The sequence below is a fragment of the Rana temporaria genome, chromosome 12, assembly GCF_905171775.1.
Source record: "Rana temporaria chromosome 12, aRanTem1.1, whole genome shotgun sequence".
Lineage (NCBI taxonomy): Eukaryota > Metazoa > Chordata > Amphibia > Anura > Ranidae > Rana > Rana temporaria.
In genome coordinates this window covers 50668959-50696381 of record NC_053500.1, presented here as the reverse complement: position 1 = coordinate 50696381, position 27423 = coordinate 50668959, and the positions used below count along the sequence as shown (strand labels likewise).

The 27423-nt window shown below is 41.7% G+C and overlaps 1 protein-coding gene across 3 annotated transcripts in view; it reads left to right on the top strand.

Annotated features, from left to right (window-relative positions):
* Positions 1-27423, top strand: part of SNX11 (sorting nexin 11) — a 68178-nt gene that overhangs the window by 923 nt on the left and 39832 nt on the right. For all 3 annotated transcript variants that reach the window (XM_040331236.1, XM_040331235.1, XM_040331234.1), the window contains exon 2: positions 12366-12420. In XM_040331236.1, the coding sequence (XP_040187170.1) occupies positions 12409-12420 (12 nt within the window). In that variant the 5' untranslated portion in view covers positions 12366-12408. The remainder of the gene's footprint in view (positions 1-12365; positions 12421-27423) is intronic.

Sequence of the window (27423 nt, the reverse complement as noted above, 5' to 3'; positions counted from 1 at the left end):
GGGGCTGTATCCCTGGGTGAAGGAGGTTGGGTGATTATGGGGGGGGGCTGTATCCCTGGGTGAAGGAGGTTGGGTGATTATAGGGGCTGTATCCCTGGGTGAAGGAGGTTGGGGGATTATAGGGGCTGTATCCCTGGGTAAAGGAGGTTGGGGGATTATGGGGGGGGGCTGTATCCCTGGGTAAAGGAGGTTGGGGGATTATGGGGGGGGGGGCTGTATCCCTGGGTGAAGGAGGTTGGGTGATTATAGGGGCTGTATCCCTGGGTGAAGGAGGTTGGGGGATTATAGGGGCTGTATCCCTGGGTAAAGGAGGTTGGGGGATTATGGGGGGGGGGCTGTATCCCTGGGTAAAGGAGGTTGGGGGATTATGGGGGGGCTGTATCCCTGGGTAAAAGAGGTTATGGGGGCTGTATCCATGGGTAAAGGAGGTTGGGGGATTATGGGGGGGGGGCTGTATCCCTGGGTGAAGGAGGTTATGGGGGCTGTATCCATGGGTAAAGGTGGTTATGGGGGCTGTATCCCTGGGTAAAGGAGGTTGGGGGATTATGGGGGGGGCTGTATCCCTGGGTGAAGGAGGTTGGGTGATTATAGGGGCCGTATCCCTGGGTGAAGGAGGTTGGGTGATTTATAGGGGCTGTATCCCTGGGTAAAGGAGGTTATGTGGGCTGTATCCATGGGTAAAGGAGGTTGGGGGATTATGGGGGGGGGGGGCTGTATCCCTGGGTGAAGGAGGTTGGGTGATTATGGGGGGGGGGGGGCTGTATCCCTGGGTGAAGGAGGTTGGGTGATTATGGGGAGGGCTGTATCCCTGGGTGAAGGAGGTTGGGTGATTATAGGGGCTGTATCCCTGGGTGAAGGAGGTTGGGGGATTATGGGGGGGTGGGCTGTATCCCTGGGTGAAGAAGGTTGGGTGATTATGGGGGGCTGTATCCCTGGGTAAAGGAGGTTGGGAGATTATGGATGAGAGGGAAGGGGAGGGTAGGTACATCAGGTGGACACTCTCCTCTAGCTTTGGTTGATGAGCTCGTAGGATGCTGATAATGGGGGTTAGGAGCTAAGCTACTCATAGTTTTAGCTCGAAGGGAAAATGCTGACGTCAAAGCCTTGCTGAGGGTGGAATACCAGAGATGGAATTCAAACAATTGCAAAGGTTAAAGCCGTGTGAACCATCTTAAATAATACATGACAATGTTCAAAGACAGAGCCTAAGGGCCCTTTGACATGGGCGGACGATCGCGTCCGCTTGTCAGTTTTTTAGGTCGATCCAATAGAACCCTCCAGTCTCCTCTATAGGCAGTCAGATGTAAACGGACATGTGTCTGTTGACACCCACCGACATCCGATCTGTTCCACATCCGTCTGGCGAATCGGATCAGATGGCAGTCGGGTGTACGAAGACACATGTCTGTTTACATCTGCCCACCTATAGAGGACTACAGGCTGTGTCTGCTCTGCATAAGTGGAGCAGACACGGACTAGCCATCCACCTCCTCAGTGGACAAATTCTTTGCTAAACAGGCGGACTCCAACAGAGCCCCCCTGTGTGTAAGTGGCCTAATAGTTGTGTCACAAGTTGGCTGACGAGGGCTCACTGTGAGCTGAATCACCTGGTCTTTGCCAGGTCCCCTGATGGTGGAGATGGAATTATGTGGCTTGCATTCCCAGGCAGCAGCTCTTGTGATACTAAAGAGATAGACAGTAGAGCCAATTGGACTTGGTGTTTCCATCCCTGTGGTAAGTTTGCCCTCTTGTTGTTGGAATTGGTGTGAAAAGGCTAAGGGTGGGTATATTATCAGGTAGGCCCCCTCCTCTATTGATGTTTTGTTGATGAACCCAGTGGAACTGGTTTACTAAATCTGGAGAGTGCAAAATCTGGTGCAGCTTAATTTAGAAACCAATCAGATTCTGTTTTTTTTTTGTCAAAGCTTAATTGAACAAACTGAGGTTAGAAGCTGGTTGGCTATAATGCACTGCACTGCATTGCATTGTATAACATTGGGGGTACGAGTTTCATGCAGCTTTTGAGGGTTAACATTGAAGTCTATGGCCCTCAACTTGCATGAAAGTCTGACCAGTAGTAGTAGTGTATGAATTACTTTGAAGTCGCTGCACCTTTAAGTCACACATATAAATGGTTATCTTTGGAAAACATGTGGAACGACTTGTCATGTGACTTCGGTGTCAAAAGTTGCATAAATGTGAACGGAGTCTTAATCCCACTGTGTCTTTAACCACTTAAGCCCCGGACCAAAATGCTGCCTAAAGACCCAAGGGGTTTTTACAGTTCGGGACTGCGTCGCTTTAACAGACAATTGCGCGGTTGTGCGACGTGGCTCCCAAACAAAATTGGCGTCTTTTTTTTCCCCACAAATAGAGCTTTCTTTTGTGGTATTTGATCACCTCTGCGGTTTTTATTTTTTGCGCTATAAACAAAAATAGAGCGACAATTTTGAAAAAAATGCAATATTTTTTACTTTTTGCTGTAATAAATATCCCCCAAAAACATATATAATTTTTTTTTTCCTCAGTTTAGGCCAATACGTATTCTTCTACCTATTTTTGGTAAAAAAAAATCGCAATAATCGTTTATCGGTTGGTTTGCGCAAAATTTATAGCGTTTACAAAATAGGGGATAGTTTTTTTGCATTTTTATTTATTATTTTTTTTTTTACTACTAATGGCGGCGATCAGCGATTTTTTTCGTGACTGCGACATTATGGCGGACACTTCGGACAATTTTGACACATTTTTGGGACAATTGTCATTTTCACAGCAAAAAATGCATTTAAATTGCATTGTTTATTGTGAAAATGACAGTTGCAGTTTAAATTAGAGTTAAACACAGGGGGCGCTGTAGGAGTTAGGGATCACTGTGTATGTGTTTACTAGTGTAGGGGTGTGTGGCTGTAGGAATGACGTCATTGATCATGTCTCCCCTATAAAGGGGATTACGCGATCGATGCGCCGACACAGCTCCACTGTGATACCTGGCATCCCTAGTACACCCACCGCTGTTCCATATCATCCTTTCCCATCTTGTAGCCCAATTGTGTTTCCTTTTAATCCAAATCCAGTTACTGCTATTGGTCTACATCATATGATAAGGACTTGATTGCTTGTTGTAGGGAGTGACCCCTCACTCTGATCTTCCTCAGGAGGCTGGTTTAAGATGTTGTGAAGAAACCCCCTGCATACAATTTTTTACAGGGGAATCATAATGACCAAGCTTTTTTAGAGATGTTTAGTTGTCCATTCTGAGCACTTGGTCTTTTCTCCTTTTGTAATCTTCAACAGCATCTTTCCATTTTACTGTCAACTCTACCACAAATGCCAGCTTGGTTGCTGTGGACCATAGGACCATCTCTGGTCGGAGTGTTGTATCCCCAATATCTGAGGGGAAACCAGTTATTTTTTCCAAGTTTACATCCATTTTTCATGGCCAAGCAATCTGCATGTTGCTTGTATACTTTGACCCCCTGATGCTGTGGAGGTTGGCCTTCCGATGCAAACCATGCAATATGACGTCCCTTGCCGATTGATGTTTGTGCTAGAGCATTTATGATAATTCGCCTTAGTTCTGAGACTGGCTGTCTATGAACCTGGTTGTCATGCCATGTGTGGTGCCCTTGGGTGAGGCTCAAAGAGCATCCTGTTAGAATGTGGCAGGTGCTTGGCAGACTTGGGTGATTCAAGGAGTGCCTGACAGGGCCACCATCAGGGGGGTACAGGCATTACACCTGTAAGGGGCCCGATGGTCCCCAGGAGCCTGGATGGCCCTCCTAGTTTTTTTTTTTTTTTTTTTTTTTTCATTTTTTTTTTTTTGCATTACATCTGTAAGGGGCCCGATGGTCCCCAGGGCCCCTTACAGGCCTGGCTGGCCCCCCTCCCATTTTTTACTTTTTGCATTACACCTGTAAGGGGCCCGATGGTCCCCCCCGCTTATTATATCGCATCAGGAGAGAAGAGATTACACTTGTTTTGCTTTTGTATCTTTCTCTCGGTATACAAGCCCTGAAGAGGGGGGAGGCTATTCCCCCGAAATGTGTTGGCTCTACCTGTATACTTTTATTGTGTGTGTGTGTATATATATATATATATATATATATATGTATGTGTATATATATATTACAGACCAAAAGTTTGGACACACCTTCTCATTTAAAGAGTTTTCTTTATTTTCATGAATGAAAATTGTAGATTTACACTGAAGGCATCAAAACTATGAATGAACACATGTGGAATTTTACATAACAAAAAAGTGTGAAACAACTGAAAATATATTTCATATTCTAGGTTCTTCAAAGTAGCCACCTTTTGCTTTGATTACTGCTTGGCACACTCTTGGCATTCTCTTGATGAGCTTCAAGAGGTAGTCACCTGGCGCAGCACCCCATCACTCTCCTTCTTGGTCAAATAGCCCTTACACAGCCTGGAGGTGTGTTTGGGGTCATTGTCCTGTTGGAAAAATAAATGGTAGTCCAACTAAACGCAAACCGGATGGAATAGCATGCCGCTGCAAGATGCTGTGGTAGCCATGCTGGTTCAGTATACCTTAAATTTTGAATAATTCCCCAACAGTGTCACCAGCAAAGCACCCCCACACCATAACACCTCCTCCTCCATGCTTCACAGTGGGAACCAGGCATGTAGAGTCCATCCGTTCACCTTTTCTGCGTCGCACAAAGACACGGGGGTTGGAACCAAAGATCTCAAGTTTGGACTCATCAGACCAAAGCACAAATTTCCACTGGTCTAATGTCCATTCCTTGTGTTCTTTAGCCCAAACAAGTCTCTTCTGCTTGTTGCCTTTCTTTAGCAGTGGTTTCCTAGCAGATATTCTACCATGAAGGCCTGATTCACACAGTCTCCTCTTACCAGTTCTAGAGATGTGTCTGCTGCAAAAGGTGGCTACTTTGAAGAACCTAGAATATGAAATATATTTTCAGTTGTTTCACACTTTTTTGTTATGTATAATTCCACATGTGTTCATTCATAGTTTTGATGCCTTCAGTGTGAATCTACAATTTTCATAGTCATGAAAATAAAGAATATATATATATATATATATATATATATATATATATATATATATATATATATATATATATATATATATTAGTGCTGTCAAGTGATTAAAATTTTTAATCGCGATTAATCGCATTAATGTCATAGTTAATTCACGATTAATCGCGCCAAAAAAATTTTTTTTTGTTTTCTTATTTATTTTTAATTTTTTTATAATATTAAATTGTGTTTTTTTAATTTTTTTACATTTTGATTACATTTTGATCACTTTTATTGCTGTCACAAGGAATGTAAACATCCCTTGTGACAGCAATAGGTGGTGACAGGTACTCTTTATGGAGGGATCGGGGGTCTAAAAGACCTCCGAGCCCTCCTTTGCACTTCAAAGTATTCAGATCGCCGAAAACGGCGATTCTGAATACTGTGTACTTTTTTAAATCCGGCGCCATTGGCAGCCGAGAAACCCGGAAGTGACGTCATGACGTTGCTTCCGTGGTTTCAATGCGGAGACTGAATCAAAGCCGCTTACGGCTTAGTGTCAGTCTCCGCCTGGACACAGAAGGCGCCGGAAGGAGGATCGGGTCTCCCGGTGGGACGGGAGGCCCGGTCAGAGCGGCGAAAGGCGGCGGGAGGGGGGGGATGTCCCCTCCCGCTCCTCCGGCATAACAACCGAGCGGCTTTTAGCCGCATCGGTTGTTATGTTTGGATAGCCGATCGCCCGCTCTAAACAACGGTACCGGGATGATGCCTGCGGCTGCAGGCATCATCCCGGTATAACCCCCGAACGCCGCCTCATTAATCGCGCGATAAAAAAATTGACGGCGTTAACGTGGGTTTGCGTTAACGCCGTTAATAGCGCGTTTAATTGACAGCACTAATATATATATATATATATATATATATATATATATATATATATATATATATATATATATATATATATATATATATATATATATATATATATATATATATATATATATATATATATATATATATATATATATATATATTCAAGTTAGGCCGGTCCAAACCGATGAAAACGGCCTGAAGTCCAGTTTCATCGGTCCAAACTGACCGTGTGTACGGCCCATCGGTCTGTTGTCCTTCGGACAAAAATCATAGAACTTGCTTTAAAGTCGAACCGATGGACGGCTGACCATCGGTCAAAACCGATGGTTAGTACACAAAAGCATCAGTTCAAAACCCGCGCATGCTCAGAATCAAGTCCACGCATGCTTGGAAGCATTGAACTTCGTTTTTTTTCAGTACGTTGTGTGTTTTACGTCACCGCGTTCTAAACCGATCGGGTTATGAACTGATGGTGTGTACGCACAACAGACCATCGGTCTGCTTCAGCGGTGAACCGATGAAAACGGTCCGTCGGACCATTCTAATCGGATGGATCGACCGCGTGTACGCGTCCTGAGACTTTTTTTGGGGGTAAATCGGGCACTCCTCTCCAATTGCCCAAGTGTTCCCTGCAGTAACTCCCTTATTTACGTTATCGGAAAGGTAGCAGTTTTGGACCCCAAGGAGTCCATCACATACCATCTACAATTGGGAGATTTATTACCCATTGGAAGCAATTCCCTTTATACCCTCCACACACTAATCTGCCGCTAGGCATCCTCCAGCAGCACCAGTCCAGCGCTGTTATCCACCCAAGCTTGATACCCACAGGTGCTTGGCAGAAGAATGCAGGAACTTTTACCCACCACATATGTTGTGAGCTGAGGGTAGGAAGTTCTAAGTGGCTCTGATGACAAAACTTAGCCGATATCCCTCCATCTCCCAAGTATCACGCCAGCGGAGTTTCCACTTTTTCTGGCTCTTTCAGTTAGTTCATACTTCATAGGCACCGATTGGCTATTGAGGTGGCCTTTAGGTATGTCACTTTGACACCTTGATTTCACAACAAGTTTTGTGATCTGATACACATATTGTTTTACCTCCATCTCTATTTAACAAGTACACAGCGTTATTTGTTTGCCTGTGAGACTTTAAATGAGGTGTATCACAAACATACACGTGAATTATGCATACAGTAACCTTTATTGAGCTATACATAAAATTCACAATTTATATGTAGGGGATCAATTCAAAATAATAAGCTACATTTATATATTCCAAATTGTATCTGTTATATTTGTATATCCACTCCATAAAATTGTTCTCACAGACGTTTCCACATAATCATATTGGTCTCGAGTTTGTATTGGTGGTAACCGCTAACCAAATTGTACTTGTTCTCCTCCCACCATTAATTTAGGGCCTGTTCACACAAGAACATGGTGTGGAAAACCTGAGTTCCATGCGCGTTTCCTGCACCGCATTCAAAGCGCACTGCCCTTTGCGATCTGCAGCGGGTATCGGTGGAATGTTAATGACATCTCAAATGCAGGTCGCGAACGCAGTGCATTTGCCCATACCAGATTACATGGTACAAAAGTAGTGCGACAAGTTTGCAAAAGAAGTGCATGCACTACTTTTGGTGCGGTGCGATTTCAGCCTATTCAAAATAAATGGGCTGAAATCGCACTGCACAGCGTTCCTGTGCAATTCCTAGTGTGAATTGGCCCTTAGAGGCACCCCGCCATAATGGCAACCCCCCAGTGATTACCAAGCTGTAGTAACATCTGATGATGTGATATAAACTTGTAAGTCCTTGTGTTTTATGTGATTTGTTATTAGGCGATGTGTCCATTTATGCGGGTGTGGGAGTGCGTATAAATCACACACATTCCTGCACCCGCACACAAAATGTGGTGCTGCACAGTAAACGTGACACTCCCATGTTCTTGAGGGTTCTACCACACAACCCTCAAGTTTCTCCAAAATAATTTCAGAGGTGTTCTTGTATACATGGTACAGAACCCCATGAGGGCATTGATGGAAATCTTGCAACCTTCACTTTCTCTTCACCTCACTTACTGTAGTTTGGGAGGACTGATATTAAAGCGGAGGTCCTCCCTTTCTTCTGCTTTTTTTCCCAATACTGTGTTATGCCCTGTATACACGATCGGTTTTCCCGTAGTAAATAAGTCAGACGAGAGCATTCGGTCCGGAATCCCGACTGTGTGTATGCTTTGTCAGGCTTTCCAATGGAAAAAGATAAAAAGCAGGTTCTCTATTTTCCTGTCGGGGAAATCTGATCGGAATTTCTGATTGCGTGTACAAATCCCAACGCACTAAATTACAACGCATGCTCGGAAGCATAGAACTTAATTTTCTCGGCTCGTCTTAGTCTTTTACGTCACCGCGTTCTTGGCAGTCAAAAATTCCTCGAACGTTTGTGTATGCAAGGCAGGCTTAAGCAGAATTCCATCTGAAAAACCATCCAAGTTTTTTCCAACAGGAATTCCGCTCGTGTGTACAGGGCATGAGGCCTCTTCTTTCTCAGTCAATAAGTCATTGTATATCCTGCTGATGACAGCATTTGGGTAAAGAAGTTGTATTTTCCTGCTGACTTGTTGCCTAATTCCAAATTTATCTTTCCTTAGCTGTGGACAGTCACCCATCTTCTCCAACCTTTTGCTGCTAATCCATTGATACCACTTAAAGTGGAAGTTCAGTCAAACACTAACAATACTTAAAGGGGGTTGTTAAGGTAATTTTTTTTGTTTTTAAATAACAAACATGTTATACTTACCTCCTCTTTGCAAGGGTTTTGCACAGAGTGGTCCTGATCCTCCTCTTCTGGGGTCCCCCAGCGGCACTCCCAGAGAGCCACATTCCATGGGACCACTCATGCGGGTGCACTCCTGAGTCCTGCTGCTGCGTCCATTGACACAGACAGCAGGATTTGGCCCCCGCCCCCCGTCTTTCGTGTCACTGGATTTGATTGACCTCATTGAGAGCCAATGGCTCCTGCTGCTATCAATCTATCCAATGAGGACCCAAGACAGCGGCTGGAGCTGCTCTGCTCGTCCCCGTTGCTGGAACGATTGGGTTCAGGTAAGTAAAAGGGGGCTCTGCACTACAGAAGGTTTTTCGCCTTAATGCATAGAATGCACTAAGGTGAAAAAGCTTGAGGGTTTACAACCCCCTTTAAAACTGCTCTCACCCTCATTCTAAGCATATTCAATCTACCCTGTAAAGGAAAGCTCTGTATAGTTAACTATGCTGAGGGTGCTTTGGTCTGGTCAGATGATCATGTCCCAGCACCTTTTTAATAGAAAAGATAATTGACAACGGCTGCTGAGCCTGGGCGATGATGTCACCCTTATGCTTATTATGGGGCTTCCATTGACGGCTGTCCCTCCTATACTAAAGCTGGCGCTGGGAGCTGACCATGTGACCGGACCAGATCGCCCTCAAAATAGGGAAGTATAGAAATGTTTTCTTTCACAGGATAGATAGAATGGGGATGGGAGTAGATTTAAGTATAGTTGGTGTTTGACTAAACTTCTGCTAGATGATCAGTTCACGTTTGGGTTGATTGTTTCCTACTCTTTGTGTAAGACCCCTTTCACACTGAGGAGTTTTTCAGGTGGTACAGCGCTAAAAATAGCGCTGCTATACCGCCTGAAAAACTCCTGCCCAGCAACCTTAATGTGAAAGCCGGAGGGCTTTCACACTGAGGCGATGCGCTGGCAGGAGAGAAAAAAATCTCCTGTCAGCAGCATCTTTGGAGCGGTGAGAGGGGCGGTATGTATACCGCGCCCTCACCGCTCCTTCCCATTTAAAACCATGGGAAACCGCGGCAATACCGCCCGCAATGCGCCTCTGCAGAGGCGCATTGCGGGCGGTATTTACCCTTTATCAGCCGCTAGCGGGGGTTAATACCGCCCTGCTAGCGGCCGAATCCCGCGGCAAATCTGACGGTATAGCGCCGCTATTTTTAGCGGCGCTATACTGCCACCGCGGCTCCCGCCCCAGTGTGAAAGGGGCCTTAGGGTTTGACCATTTCATCAGTGGCTTACGGCTTTGCATATTCTTCACTATGATGTACCTAGTTGCATCTTGTATCATTCCTCATGCCTGAAACTCTTCCACATCCCGTAGGGTACCGATACTCTACAGAACATGGGTTTCTTCATGCTGCTCAGTTTCAACTGACTAATCTGACCTTCCTCCTAACAAAAAGACATTGCATGTGATCTGTACAGCAATGCAGTGCAAATCACATGAAATGTCTGTCATCACATATGTGGCTTAAAGTGATACTATAGGTTATTTTTTTTAAATAACAAACATGTCATACTGACCTCCACTGTGCAGCTCGTTTTGCACAGTGTGGCCCGGAAATGCCGTGTTCTGGGGTCCCTCGGCTACTCTCTCGGCTCCTCCCTGCTTTAGATAACCCTCTATGGGAAGCGCTCTCCCAAGGGGGTTACCTTGCGGGTGTGCTCCCGATTCCTGCATTCTCCATTCATAGTCGCTGAGTGCAGGACTCGTCCCCGGCGCCTGCGTCATTGGATTTCATTAACGGAAGCTGGAGCCAATGGCTGCGCTGCTATCACTCTATCCAATAAAGAGCCGAGAACCCCCGGGGAAGCATCAAGCGCGTTCTCGACGCGGGGCTGTCCAGGGCTCAGGTAAGTGAAACGGGTGGCTGGGGGGCCGGTAACTGTCAATGTTTTTTTACCTTAACCACTTAAGCCCCGGACCAATATGCTGGCTAAAGACCCAAGGGGTTTTTACAGTTCGGGACTGCGTCGCTTTAACAGACAATTGCGCGATCGTGCGACGTGGCTCCCAAACAAAATTGGCGTTCTTTTTTCCCCACAAATAGAGCTTTATTTTGGTGGTATTTGATCACCTCTGCGGTTTTTATTTTTTGCGCTATAAACAAAAATAGAGCAACAATTTTGAAAAAAATGCAATATTTTTTACTTTTTGCTGTAATAAATATCCCCCAAAAACATATATAAAAAAATTTTTTTCTCAGTTTAGGCCGATACGTATTCTTCTACCTATTTTTGGTAAAAAAAAAACGCAATAATCGTTTATCGGTTGGTTTGCGCAAAATGTATAGCGTTTACAAAATAGGGGATAGTTTTTTTGCATTTTTTTTTTTTATTTTTTTTACTAGTAATGGCGGCGATCAGCGATTTTTTTTATTTTTTTTGGTGACTGCGACATTATGGCGGACACTTCGGACAATTTTGACACATTTTTGGGACCATTGTCATTTTTACAGCAAAAAATGCATTTAAATTGCATTGTTTATTGTGAAAATGACAGTTGCAGTTTGGGAGTTAAACACAGGGGGCGCTGTAACATTTAGGGATCACTGTGTATGTGTTTACTAGTGTAGGGGGGTGTGGCTGTAGGAATGACAACATCGATCGAGTCTCCCTATAAAGGGGATCACCCGATCGATGCGCCGCCACAGTGAAGCACAGGGAAGCAGTGTTTACACACGGCTCTCCCCGTTCTTCAGCTCCGGGGAGCGATCGCGACGAAGTGGCTATAAACAAATAGCCGCGCCGTCGTCCCGGATAGCTCCCCGAGCGGACCCGACCTCCGCATGTACCAGGGGGGGGTCCCGATCGGACCCCCCACGTCTAGCAGAGGACGTACAGGTACGTGATTGTGCCTGTCCGTGCCATTCTGCCGACGTAAATGTACATGAGGAGGTCGGGAAGTGGTTAATGCATAGGATGCATTAAGGTGAAAAAACATGTACCTTTACAACCCCTTTAATGTTGATGTACCTGTTTACTGAATTTTGGGGTTAGAGGGTTAGGATTTCCCCCTGAAGAATAAGGCTAGGACTCAGGAAGTGGAATAGGGACCTCCCCAGGGGTCAAAGGTCAGAAGGCAGGCTCACAGAGGTCAACGAGGCGTGACCCACCCACACCAAAGTGTACCGCCTACCCCAACTAAGTCGGGGAATGAACAAGTCTGGAAATTTTGGAGGTTAGTGGTTAACTGAAAGTCTATAGCAAAAACAATCAAAACATCTGCTTGTCTGAGCTGACATCCGACAGTCAGGTCAGTTCCTGACTAACAAGGTGCCCCCAAATGTGTTTCCCCCCCAAAACAAACAGGCAGATCTTGTACCTGTTCACTGTTCTCTCAGCACTCAGCCTTTTCACCCAGCAGCTGACGGCTAAAGCAGAGAAAGCGTCACTCAGTTCACATACAGTAATGAGGCTTGGCTAGGGGGCTGTGTATCTTTGTGAAGGAGGTTGGGTGGTAGAGTGAGACTATATATAATGTATGTGTGAGGAGGCTGGATGGTAATGAAAGGCTGTTTGGCTATGTGTTTTTTAGAGGCAAATGTGACCTATAAATGGCATTATGGAAATAAGGATCCATTATAATATTTATATACAGAGATGTTCTATTAGCAATAAGGAGTGACATTTACCTGATTTGTCTGTTTGCAGATGATACCACATGTAACCTGGTTACAGGCTGTTTCAGAATAACATGGATGACAAGGTAAGGATAAAAGTTGTGTGAGGTAGATAATACAGGGCAGGAATTGCTGGTAATAATAATATAGCCAGGCAGAATTATTAGCCAGCAAATCTGAGATACAGTGACAGTTGGGTACATTTTAGGCAAAACAGAAAATCAGACCTTGAAAAACATAAACAGGCAGACTACTCAGAACCATAATATGTAGCGGTGTACCGAAACCGAAAATTCAGGATCCAAAACCAAAACAAACAGGTTTTTAAAAAATAAAATTCAATTTGAAGAATGTGGCTAGCTTATTTTGCATTGCAGCCAATGGGACGCTTTTTTGCATTGCACGCCATTATCGACAATTTTATTTATTTTTCTTGCCGATAACCCTATTTTTCAGCCGCAATGTCCGCCAGTCACCCGTGATCGTGGGCCTACTTACTGCGTCAAAGTACCCCTTTATCAGTGGGTCTTACACTAGTAATAGAATGAAAGACCCTGCGTCTCAAGCATGGGAGACAAACTCCTCTTTATGGGAGAACTGAAGGGATTCCTCCTATGAACTGGTGGCCACTAATAAGAGGTAATGAGGTGGGGTGCTCTGGCACAAGGAACCTGGTCAGAGTCCATACAATATACATACAAAATCATACAGGGGGGCACACACCCTAACAATGCGTTTGCATTCAAGATGATGCCGCTATAAGACCAACAAACAGAACATAATAGGGGATTTGGTCACACTATATGGTCATATAGTGCTAAGCCCACTTACTGTGTCAAAGTACCCCATTATCAGTGGTCCTCCTCCTGTCAGTCCCATCCCCCCCACAGTTAGAAAACACTCATAAGGGAACTTATTTAACCCCTTGATCGCCCCCTAGTGTTAACCCCTTCCCTGTCAGTGACATTTATACAATAATCAGTGGTTATCTTTAGCTCTGATCGCTGTATAAATGTCAATAGTTCCTAAAAAAGTGTCCGATTTGTCCACTGCAATGTTGCAGTCCCGCTAAAAATTGCTGATCACCGGCATTGCTAGTAAAATAAAAATAATAAAAATGCCATACATATATCCCCTATTTTGTAGACTTTTGCACAGGGTAATAAAATGCCACCAAAAGTAAAAAATATTTTAATTTTTTTTCAAAATTCTCGTTTTTAAAAAAAGAAAGAAAGCTCTATTTGTGGGGAAAAAAGGACATGGATTTTGTTTGGGTACAGTGTCGCACGAACGCGCAATTGTCAGTTAAAGCGACGCAGTGCTGTATCGTAAAAAATGGCCTGGTCAGGAAGAGGGCAAATCCTTCTGGGGCTGAAGTTGTTAATGACCAGCATAATAGGTTTGAGCAAACTTGGGCAGCTTACATGTGCCCCATGTCTTCCAGACCCGGTCCTGTATGCCCCCAGGCTCTTCTTCCTCCTCTTCTCCAACATAGGTCCATCTTCATTTTCGGGGTATTTCCTTTTTTTTTTTCCTGACTTCTCTTCTCTATCCTCTCTCCTTTCTTTTTCCACCTTTTTGGAAACCTCACTGCCTTTATTTCCTGCAAGCCATTCTACCCTCATTAATGTGAACCTGGTGGTGAATACTGTGATTATGTAATGCTCAGAAGTGCCCTCAAGATGATATTTTTTGTTGATGCAGTCGGAGGTAGTGTAAACAATTCTGACGACACCTTGCATGTATCTCTCTCTCCCTTGTTTGTGGCTTGTCTGGAATTGGATGGTTTTACGTTGTAATGTCAATTTTATTGATGTTCTCAATGCTCAAAATCAAATTCTTTTGAACGGAAGGAATGCTGTGTCCACAGAGAAAGTCAGCCACTTTAGCTGACAAAAAAAAAGCAGTCTGACCAGGTTTATAAATACCATTTGCTCATACAGAAAGAAAGGTACGGAACTAACTATGTTACATTGTATCATTCTGTTAATGCATCTGCAGATTAAAGGGTTGAATTTTGATCTGCAAATCAAAAAAAAAAAAACACCAGCCCTAATTAACTCCTTAGGAAAAAGGATCTCGCGCCAAATACAATATAAATTAAATGTGACTAAGTGAATCAATTAAATTAGACAAAAAAAGCTGCTCCCCAAAATTTCCAGTGAACTGGAGATGGGTACAAAATAGCAAGGCAGGGGGCGCTATACTAACTATGAATACATACATAAATAATGAACAATTGTAATAAATATATAATGAGTGCCAACAATGCAAAACGGCTAATCACCACCCGTTTGAGTGGTTGCCTATAGATGTGTCACAACAGAACATGCATATAACAAAACATAAATGAGTCCGTTTACAATATAACAGTGAAAAAAGTCCATATAAAGTGCATAGTAGTGCTCAGATATTCTTCTATTCGTGTTGAACAAGTAAAGAAATGGTTTCCACCTTCACCACTTAAAGCAGGGGTTCACCCTAAAAAAATTTTTTTTTTTCTAGCATGCCATCATCATACTAGCGCGAGGTACAGTATGCCTTTATTTTATTTTTTGGCGCCGTACTCACAGTTTAATCCCGTAGTGAAGTTTCAGACTCCCCGCTGGGAATGGGCGTTCCTATGCAGAGGGAAGATGATTGACGGCCGGCTATGGCGCGTCACGCTTCCCGAAAATAGCCGAAATAGGACTTGGCTCTTCACGGCGCCTGCGCAGTCAGCTCCTAGTCTGTGCGCAGGCGCCGTATAGCGCCGTTTAGAGCCGAGACCTACTCCGGCTATTTTCGGGAAGCGTGACGCGCCATAGTCGGCTGTCAATCATCTTTCCTCTGCATAGGAACGCCCATTCCCAGCGGGGAGTCTGAAACTTCACTACGGGATTAAACTGTGAGTACGGCGCCAAAAAATAAAATAAAGGCATACTGTAGCTCGCGCTAGTATACTGGATTTAATGGTAGAAACTTGTTTCTTAGGGTGAACCACCGCTTTAAGGTACACCACAATTGTGCTAATAAGGATGGCACCTTGCCAGATGTCGTTGACCTTATTCGTTAGAAAAAAGGTCAAATTGGGCTTTGTTGTCACTAAAGGACAAACTATGGCAAGTGATCCCTTTTATTCCTTGGCTGCAGCTTGGCTCCAAACTGCCACACTGCGTCTGCCGACCCCGAGTCTACTTGCTGACAGTGTCACCTCCGTCACACTATTCATGTACAAGACATTCACCGTCCTCTCTCCGCACCTCACCGACACCGCAACACTCACTCCAGTCTCTAACCTACTAATCCCGCCTACTCCAATTAACTCCTTGTTCCCCTTCATTCAATTATTGCTGATATTTTTATTTTTTCCATATTTAAACTTTTTTTGTTTTCTTTTGTTCATTAATATGTTTGCACCTTTAACATATTGTATGTGTGTACATTTCACATTTAGAAAAATCGCAAATTATAAATAAAAAACACTTTTATTTAATTTGTAAACAAGTTGTAGTGCTTTGTACCAGAATCGCAATTTTAGTGTCATTTTAAACAAATTACAAAATAAAATGTGCACTTTTTATCTGCAGTGAAATTATTTATTTTTAAACACTGTTCTAAAAAAGAAAAAAGGTTGATTTTGTTTAGTTTTGTCACGTTTTTATTGTCTTAAGGATTGTGGAAAAAATCATTGTTGCAAGACAGTATCACAAAAAGAAAGCATTGTTTGTCCTCAAAAAAACAATGCGTGTCACCCTGTTATTATACTTTATTTATTTTTAAAACATATGTCATACTTGCCTGCTCTGTGCAGTTGGTTTTGCACAGAGCAGCCCAGATCCTCCTCTTCTCATGGCCCTCTTTGGTGCTCCTGGCCCCTCCCTCCTGAGTGCCCACACAGCAAGCAGCTTGCTATGGGGGCACCTGAGCCACAGTTTCCTGCCTGGCCCCACCCCCTCTCTCTCCTCATTGGTGCACTGACTTAATGACAGCAGCGGGAGCCAATGGTGGTTTGCTGCTGTGTCAGCCAATGAGGAGGGAAAGTGCTGGACAGTCAAGTCTCTTGTGCAAGATCGCTGGATCGAGATGGGGCTCAGGTAAGTATGATGGGGGGACTGCTGCACACAGAAGGCTTTCTATGCATTAAGATAAAAAAAAAAAAACTTCTGCCTTTTCAACCACTTGCCCCATAACAGATTTTCTGCTACAGGGCGGCTGCGCTATGCAGAATCGAATGTATATATACATGATCCCGCACTTCTGGGTAGGAGGCGCGCGCTGCTTCTACTCTGATTTGTCACAGCAGAAGCCGATCAGCGGGTGCCAGCGAATGGATGTTTGCCAGCACTCGTTGGGAAAACACACAAAACAGAGCTCTGCTTATCTAAACAATGCATAGCACCATTCTGACGAGTGGATTGATGGATTTTGTTTACCTGCAAAGCAGGGGAAAAAAAATCCATCTCTTCCCTTAGTAAAAGCACCTCACACAGTACACAAATAACACTGGCTAGGCACACATTTACCCTTTGATCGCTCTAGATGTTTAATCCCTTCCCAGCCAGTGTCATTAGTACAGTGACAGTGCATATTTTTAGCACTGATCACTATATTCGTGTCACTGGTTTCCACAAAGTGTCAAAACTGTCAGATTAACTGCTGCAATATCACAGTACCACTAGAAGTCGCTGATCATCCGTTATTACTAGTATAAAACAAACTAGAAAATGCATTCCCTGAGGAAAATGCGAGTGGGAATGCTGAATTGCTGAGCCCGCACCAAAGCCATTCACCATAACCACTACACTATCTTTAGGACACACAGCTCCTTTCTCTATCTGCAAAGTAGAGAGTATCCTGACTTCCTGGTCGCCCCTCCCCCCCTCAAGAGGTTTCCCCCCTCCCCTCCCCCAGGTCAGTGAGGAGGAATATTGCACTGAGGTAGAAAGCTATTTATGGAAAGAAATACCATTACAAACGCCTTTTAATTCACAGACCAATACATTAATTACGCCTCCAAACAAAACGTAATAAATCCACAACCGTACATGCGATCGATACAGCGACTTCACCGTTTGAAAGACACGGCCCTTGTGAACGCATCGATATGAAATTTATGTTGATAAACTTAAAATTGTGGCCATGCCAGCGATTTAGAAAAGAGCGTCTTTGTGTGTTTTGCAGGAAAATTTTTAAAATTTTTAACATGACGGTCAATGAGAGTGGTTTTGTCGCTCTTGTCCTTTAGAAGCTCCTGGAACTAAAACTAAAATACGTATCACAAAACTGATCACATTGCCTGAAACCAGACAAGCATACCTACGTTTTGATATATAAATTGTGTATGACAAGTAGATCTTGTGGGCGTGAGAGCAATTTGTTCCCCCTTTTTTTAACCACTTGCTTACTGGGCACATATACCCCCCTCCTGCCCAGGTGAAATTTCAGCTTTCGGCACTGCATCGCTTTAACTAACAATTGCGCGGTCGTGCGACGTGGCTCCCAAACAAAATTGACGTCCTTTTTTCCCCACAAGTAGAGCTTTCTTTTGGTGGTATTTAATCGCCTGTGCGGTTTTTTTTTTTTTGCGCTATAAACAAAAAAGTGAGACAATTTTGAAAAAAATACAATATTTTTTACTTCTTGCTATAATAAATATCCCAATTTAAAAAAAAAATAACATTTTTTTTTCTCAGTTTAGGCCGATACGTATTCTTCTACATATTTTTGGTAAACAAAAAAAAAAAAAATCGCAATAAGCGACTGGTTTGCGCAAAAGTTATAGCGCTTACAAAATAGGGGACAGAATTATTTTTTTTTAATTATTTTTTTTACTAGAAATGGCGGCGATCTGCGATTTTTAATGGACTGCGACGTTATGGCGGACACATCGGACACATTTTTGGCGCCATTCACATTTATACTGCGATCAGTGCTATAAATATGCACTAATTACAGTATAAATGTGACTGGCATTGAAGGGGTTAACACTAGGGGGTGAGGAAGGGGTTAAATGTATCCCTGCTTAGTGTTCTAACTGTAGGTGGAGGGGGGGTGACTGGGGGGGTGACCGATCTATGTCTCTATGTACAAGAGACACAGATCGGTCTCCTCTCCAGAGACAGCACCGCTGTCTCTGTGTAAAACGGCAATGAGAGATGATCTCATATGTTTACATATGAGATCCTCTCTCATTGGCCGCACAGATCGCCTCGCGAACGGCCACTCTGATTGGCCGTTCGCGGCGATCTGTAATTGGCTGTGTCCGAGGGACACGGCCAACACAGATTTTCCCCGCAGCGCGCTCTGGAGCGCGCGCGGGGAACGCCCAAAGGGGCGGCCGTCAATTGACGGCGGTTTGGCTTTTGGGATCCGCACTGTAGCCGTCAATTGACGGCAGGCGGATCCCAAGTGGTTAAAGATAATATTTTTTGTGGATGATCTGCACTCTAAAGGTCACATGACACACTCTAAACCTGCTCCATAGGATTACATTATAACCGATAAAATATCACTAAACGTAAATTGCGTTTTCACAAAAACCGTAAAACATATCAATCTAAAAAGTCATGTTTGGATAGCTGAATATTTTGTGACCGCTTTAAAGTTTGTTTGGTGTCTGTAAGTGAAAGTATGAAGGAGCTGAAACTTTTGGCAGAACGTGTGTTTTGAAGCGGTAAAAAGCATGTTCTCATTGACTTCAATGTTAAAAAAAAGTGTCTAAAAGCTTAATATTTTAAAAAGTATAAATAGTACAAAAAAACTTGAAGAAGTCCCATCGTTGGCTGAACGAGACGAACATTTTAATAGTTGAATGGTCTCAATAGCTGAAAGTATGCAGAAGTTACGCAGAGCCAAAAAACGTACGGAATAAAATTAAAATTAAAATTAAGAAGAAGAATAACTAGAAAATGCATTCCCTGAGGAAAATGCGAGTGGGAATGCTGAATTGCTGAGCCCGCACCAAAGCCATTCACCATAACCACTACACTATCTTTAGGACACACAGCTCCTTTCTCTATCTGCAAAGTAGAGAGTATCCTGACTTCCTGGTCGCCCCTCCCCCCTCAGGAGGTTTCCCCTCCCCCCAGGTCAGTGAGGAGGAATATTGCACTGAGGTAGAAAGCTATTTATGGAAAGAAATTCCATTACAAACGCCTTTTAATTCACAGACCAATACATTAATTATGCCTCCAAACAAAACGTAATAAATCCACAACCGTACATGCGATCGATACAGCGACTTCACCGTTTGAAAGACACGGCCCTTGTGAACGCATCGATATGAAATTTATGTTGATAAACTTAAAATTGTGGCCATGCCAGCGATTTAGAAAAGAGCGTCTTTGTGTGTTTTGCAGGAAAATTTTAAATTTTTTTAACATGGACGGTCAATGAGAGTGGTTTTGTCACTCTTGTCCTTTAGAAGCTCCTGGAACTAAAACTAAAATACGTATCACAAAACTGATCACATTGCCTGAAACCAGACAAGCATACCTACGTTTTGATATATAAATTGTGTATGACAAGTAGATCTTGTGGGCGTGAGAGCAATTTGTTCGCCCTTTTTTTAAAGATAATTTTTGTTTTCAAAGATCTCCACTCTAAAGGTCACATGACACACTCTAAATCCCTTCCATAGGGTTACATTATAACCGATTCCATTTTCTGAAAAAATCGCTAAACGTAAATTGCGTTTTCACAAAAACCGTAAAAGATATCAATCTGAAAAGTCATGTTTGGATAGCTGAATATTTTGTGACCGCTTTAAAGTTTGTTTGGTGTCTGTAAGTGAAAGTATGAAGGAGCTGAAACTTTTGGCAGAACGTGTGTTTTGAAGCAGGAAAAAGGATGTTCTCATTGACTTCAATGTTAAAAAAAAGTGTCTAAAAGCTTAATATTTTAAAAAGTATAAATAGTACAAAAAAACTTGAAGAAGTCCCATCGTTAGCTGAATGAGACGAACATTTTAAAAGTTAAATGGTCTCAATAGCTGAAAGTATGCAGAAGTTACGCAGAGCCAAAAAACGTACGGAATAAAATTAAGAAGAAGAACTAGAAAATGCATTCCCTGAGGAAAATGCGAGTGGGAATGCTGAATTGCTGAGCCCGCACCAAAGCCATTCACCATAACCACTACACTATCTTTAGGACACACAGCTCCTTTCTCTATCTGCAAAGTAGAGAGTATGCTGACTTCCTGGTCGCCCCTCCCCCCTCAAGAGGTTTCCCCTCCCCCCAGGTCAGTGAGGAGGAATATTGCACTGAGGTAGAAAGCTATTTATGGAAAGAAATTCCATTACAAACGCCTTTTAATTCACAGACCAATACATTAATTACGCCTCCTAACAAAACGTAATAAATCCACAACCGTACATGCGATCGATACAGCGACTTCACCGTTTGAAAGACACGGCCCTTGTGAACGCATCGATATGAAATTTATGTTGATAAACTTAAAATTGTGGCCATGCCAGCGATTTAGAAAAGAGCGTCTTTGTGTGTTTGCAGGATTTTTTTTTAGACTTTTTAACATGACGGTCAATGGGAGGGCGTTTGAGGCACTTGTCCTTTAGAAGCTCCTGGAACTAAAAGTCAAATGCCTATCGCAAAACTGATCACATTGCCTGAAACCAGACAAGCATACCTACGTTTTGATATATAAATTGTGTATGACAAGTAGATCTTGTGGGCGTGAGAGCAATTTGTTCGCCCTTTTTTTAAAGATAATTTTTGTTTTCAAAGATCTCCACTCTAAAGGTCACATGACACACTCTAAACCTGCTCCATAGGATTACATTATAACCGATAAAAAAATCACTAAACGTAAATTGCGTTTTCACAAAAACCGTATAAGATATCAATCTAAAAAGTCATGTTTGGATAGCTGAATATTTTGTGACCGCTTTAAAGTTTGTTTGGTGTCTGTAAGTGAAAGTATGAAGGAGCTGAAACTTTTGGCAGAACGTGTGTTTTGAAGCAGGAAAAAGGATGTTCTCATTGACTTCAATGTTAAAAAAAAGTGTCTAAAAGCTTAATATTTTAAAAAGTATAAATAGTACAAAAAAACTTGAAGAAGTCCCATCGTTAGCTGAACGAGATGAACATTTTAAAAGTTGAATGGTCTCAATAGCTGAAAGTATGCAGAAGTTACGCAGAGCCAAAAAACGTACGGAATAATAAAATTAAAATTAAGAAGAAGAACTAGAAAATGCATTCCCTGAGGAAAATGCGAGTGGGAATGCTAAATTGCTGAGCCCGCACCAAAGCCATTCACCATAACCACTACACTATCTTTAGGACACACAGCTCCTTTCTCTATCTGCAAAGTAGAGAGTATGCTGACTTCCTGGTCGCCCCTCCCCCCTCAGGAGGTTTCCCCTCCCCCCAGGTCAGTGAGGAGGAATATTGCACTGAGGTAGAAAGCTATTTATGGAAAGAAATTCCATTACAAACGCCTTTTAATTCACAGACCAATACATGAATTACGCCTTCAAACAAAACGTAATAAATCCACAACCGTACATGCGATCGATACAGCGACTTCACCGTTTGAAAGACACGGCCCTTGTGAACGCATCGATATGAAATTTATGTTGATAAACTTAAAATTGTGGCCATGCCAGCGATTTAGAAAAGAGCGTCTTTGTGTGTTTTGCAGGAAAATTTTTAAAATTTTTAACATGGACGGTCAATGAGAGTGGTTTTGTCGCTCTTGTCCTTTAGAAGCTCCTGGAACTAAAACTAAAATACGTATCACAAAACTGATCACATTGCCTGAAACCAGACAAGCATACCTACGTTTTGATATATAAATTGTGTATGACAAGTAGATCTTGTGGGCGTGAGAGCAATTTGTTCGCCCTTTTTTTAAAGATAATTTTTGTTTTCAAAGATCTCCACTGTAAAGGTCACATGACACACTCTAAATCCCTTCCATAGGGTTACATTATAACCGATTCCATTTTCTGAAAAAATCGCTAAACGTAAATTGCGTTTTCACAAAAAACGTAAAAGATATCAATCTGAAAAGTCATGTTTGGATAGCTGAATATTTTGTGACCGCTTTAAAGTTTGTTTGGTGTCTGTAAGTGAAAGTATGAAGGAGCTGAAACTTTTGGCAGAACGTGTGTTTTGAAGCGGTAAAAAGCATGTTCTCATTGACTTCAATGTTAAAAAAAAGTGTCTAAAAGCTTAATATTTTAAAAAGTATAAATGGTACAAAAAAACTTGAAGAAGTCCCATCGTTAGCTGAACGAGACGAACATTTTAATAGTTGAATGGTCTCAATAGCTGAAAGTATGCAGAAGTTACGCAGAGCCAAAAAACGTACGGAATAAAATTAAAATTAAGAAGAAGAACTAGAAAATGCATTCCCTGAGGAAAATGCGAGTGGGAATGCTGAATTGCTGAGCCCGCACCAAAGCCATTCACCATAACCACTACACTATCTTTAGGACACACAGCTCCTTTCTCTATCTGCAAAGTAGAGAGTATGCTGACTTCCTGGTCGCCCCTCCCCCCTCAAGAGGTTTCCCCTCCCCCCAGGTCAGTGAGGAGGAATATTGCACTGAGGTAGAAAGCTATTTATGGAAAGAAATTCCATTACAAACGCCTTTTAATTCACAGACCAATACATTAATTACGCCTCCAAACAAAACGTAATAAATCCACAACCGTACATGCGATCGATACAGCGACTTCACCGTTTGAAAGACACGGCCCTTGTGAACGCATCGATATGAAATTTATGTTGATAAACTTAAAATTGTGGCCATGCCAGCGATTTAGAAAAGAGCGTCTTTGTGTGTTTTGCAGGAAATTTTTTTAAATTTTTAACATGGACGGTCAATGAGAGTGGTTTTGTCACTCTTGTCCTTTAGAAGCTCCTGGAACTAAAACTAAAATACGTATCACAAAACTGATCACATTGCCTGAAACCAGACAAGCATACCTACGTTTTGATATATAAATTGTGTATGACAAGTAGATCTTGTGGGCGTGAGAGCAATTTGTTCGCCCTTTTTTTAAAGATAATTTTTGTTTTCAAAGATCTCCACTCTAAAGGTCACATGACACACTCTAAACCTGCTCCATAGGATTACATTATAACCGATAAAAAAATCACTAAACGTAAATTGCGTTTTCACAAAAACCGTATAAGATATCAATCTAAAAAGTCATGTTTGGATAGCTGAATATTTTGTGACCGCTTTAAAGTTTGTTTGGTGTCTGTAAGTGAAAGTATGAAGGAGCTGAAACTTTTGGCAGAACGTGTGTTTTGAAGCAGGAAAAAGGATGTTCTCATTGACTTCAATGTTAAAAAAAAGTGTCTAAAAGCTTAATATTTTAAAAAGTATAAATAGTACAAAAAAACTTGAAGAAGTCCCATCGTTAGCTGAATGAGACGAACATTTTAAAAGTTAAATGGTCTCAATAGCTGAAAGTATGCAGAAGTTACGCAGAGCCAAAAAACGTACGGAATAAAATTAAAATTAAGAAGAAGAACTAGACAATGCATTTCCTGAGGAAAATGCGAGTGGGAATGCTGAATAGCTGAATTGCTGAGCCCGCACAAAAGCCAATCACCATAACCACTACACTATCATTAGGACATACAAGCAGTGTTCCTTCAGTACTTATAAAGCCTAATATCACACAGCTCCTTTCTCTATCTGCAATATAGAGAGTGTCCTGACTTGCCTGGTCGCCCCTCCCCCCTCAAGAGGCTTTCTCCACATGAGGTGGGGGAGGAGGACTGCACTGAGGTAAGGAAAGCTATTTAGGGAATCAAAATACCATTAGAAACGCTTTCATCCACACACAAAATCAGTCATCGAAGCCTTCAAACAAAACGTAATAAATCCACAACCGTACATGCGATCGATACAGCGACTTCACCGTTTGAAAGACACGGCCCTTGTGAACGCATCGATATGAAATTTATGTTGATAAACTTAAAAATGTGGCCATGTCAGCGATTTAGAAAAGAGCGTCTTTGTGTGTTTTGCAGAAACATTTTTTAGACTTTTTAACATGACTCTTGTCCTTTAGAAGCTCCTGGAACTAAAACTAAAATACGTATCACAAAACTGATCACATTGCCTGAAACCAGACAAGCATACCTACGTTTTGATATATAAATTGTGTATGACAAGTAGATCTTGTGGGCGTGAGAGCAATTTGTTCCCCCTTTTTTTAAAGATAATAGTTTTTGTGGATGATCTCCACTCTAAAGGTCACATGACACACTCTAAACCTGCTCCATAGGATTACATTATAACCGATAAAAAAATCACTAAACGTAAATTGCGTTTTCACAAAAACCGTAAAAGATATCAATCTAAAAAGTCATGTTTGGATAGCTGAATATTTTGTGACTGCTTTAAAGTTTGTTTGGTGTCTGTAAGTGAAAGTATGAAGGAGCTGAAACTTTTGGCAGAACGTGTGTTTTGAAGCAGGAAAAAGGATGTTCTCATTGACTTCAATGTTAAAAAAAAAGTGTCTAAAAGCTTAATATTTTAAAAAGTATAAATAGTACAAAAAAACTTGAAGAAGTCCCATCGTTAGCTGAACGAGATGAACATTTTAAAAGTTGAATGGTCTCAATAGCTGAAAGTATGCAGAAGTTACGCAGAGCCAAAAAACGTACGGAATAAAATTAAAATTAAAATTAAGAATAACTAGAAAATGCATTCCCTGAGGAAAATGCGAGTGGGAATGCTGAATTGCTGAGCCCGCACCAAAGCCATTCACCATAACCACTACACTATCTTTAGGACACACAGCTCCTTTCTCTATCTGCAAAGTAGAGAGTATGCTGACTTCCTGGTCGCCCCTCCCCCCTCAAGAGGTTTCCCCTCCCCCCCAGGTCAGTGAGGAGGAATATTGCCCTGAGGTAGAAAGCTATTTATGGAAAGAAATTCCATTACAAACGCCTTTTAATTCACAGACCAATACATTAATTACGCCTCCAAACAAAACGTAATAAATCCACAACCGTACATGCGATCGATACAGCGACTTCACCGTTTGAAAGACACGGCCCTTGTGAACGCATCGATATGAAATTTATGTTGATAAACTTAAAATTGTGGCCATGCCAGCGATTTAGAAAAGAGCGTCTTTGTGTGTTTTGCAGGAAAATTTTTTAAATTTTTAACATGGACGGTCAATGAGAGTGGTTTTGTCACTCTTGTCCTTTAGAAGCTCCTGGAACTAAAACTAAAATACGTATCACAAAACTGATCACATTGCCTGAAACCAGACAAGCATACCTACGTTTTGATATATAAATTGTGTATGACAAGTAGATCTTGTGGGCGTGAGAGCAATTTGTTCGCCCTTTTTTTAAAGATAATTTTTGTTTTCAAAGATCTCCACTCTAAAGGTCACATGACACACTCTAAACCTGCTCCATAGGATTACATTATAACCGATAAAAAAATCACTAAACGTAAATTGCGTTTTCACAAAAACCGTATAAGATATCAATCTAAAAAGTCATGTTTGGATAGCTGAATATTTTGTGACCGCTTTAAAGTTTGTTTGGTGTCTGTAAGTGAAAGTATGAAGGAGCTGAAACTTTTGGCAGAACGTGTGTTTTGAAGCAGGAAAAAGGATGTTCTCATTGACTTCAATGTTAAAAAAAAGTGTCTAAAAGCTTAATATTTTAAAAAGTATAAATAGTACAAAAAAACTTGAAGAAGTCCCATCGTTAGCTGAATGAGACGAACATTTTAAAAGTTAAATGGTCTCAATAGCTGAAAGTATGCAGAAGTTACGCAGAGCCAAAAAACGTACGGAATAAAATTAAGAAGAAGAATAATAAAAAACGAATATCAATACTGGGAATGCTTATTAAAGCATTCCCACTAATAATAAAAAACGAATATCAATACTGGGAATGCTTATTAAAGCATTCCCACTAATAATAAAAAACGAATATCAATACTGGGAATGCTTATTAAAGCATTCCCACTAATAAAAAACGAATATCAATACTGGGAATGCTTATTAAAGCATTCCCACTAATAATAAAAAACGAATATCAATACTGGGAATGCTTATTAAAGCATTCCCACTAATAAAAAACGAATATCAATACTGGGAATGCTTATTAAAGCATTCCCACTAATAATAAAAAACGAATATCAATACTGGGAATGCTTATTAAGCATTCCCACTAATAATAAAAAACGAATATCAATACTGGGAATGCTTATTAAAGCATTCCCACTAATAATAAAAAACGAATATCAATACTGGGAATGCTTATTAAAGCATTCCCACTAATTAAGAATAATAAAAAACGAATATCAATACTGGGAATGCTTATTAAAGCATTCCCACTAATAAATAATTTCAGTATATATACCATAGTTTGTAGACACTATAACTTTTGCGCAAACCAATCAATATGCGCTTATTGGTATTTTTTTTTAAACAAAATTATTTAATTGAATACATATCGTCCTCTAAAGAAGATTGGAATAAAAAAAAAAAAAAGCAAGTTTAAATGTCCCAATTCACAAAAAGTTATAATTAATGACTTCTCTACTGTAAGAATAAAGACCAATGCATGCAGTGCCTCACGTAACCGCAAAACGAACACGTTAAGTGACCGTGAAGAAGCATGCTTTTCATGTGCTTCACTAGATGGCACGCAACGCACAATTAGGAGCTGCAAAACTTATACTTTCCATAGTGTTGTGTTCTGCTTTTACAGGGAACGCAGCGTCCATGTGTAACCTAGCCTCTCACTCATAAGGGATTAAATAAATATGTTTTTTGCAGGACTAGAGAGTGAGACACTTGTATAAGTGAAGGGAATGGAGGGCCAATAGTTCAAGACTGAAGCTGTAAACCATTGGAAAAACTGCTGTCATTTAGCTAAGGCTATAAAAACTTGTAAACTCCGATTGTTAGCTTAAAGGGTCACTAAAGGAAATTTTTGTTTTAGCTATATAGCTTCCTTTACCTTACTGCAGTACTGGTTTCATGTCCTCATTGTTCATTTTTGCTTTGAAGTAGCTGTAATTCTGCTGTGATCTCAACACTTCCTGGTTGCCTGTTTCCTTATAACCATGGTACTGGGAGATTTTCACGGT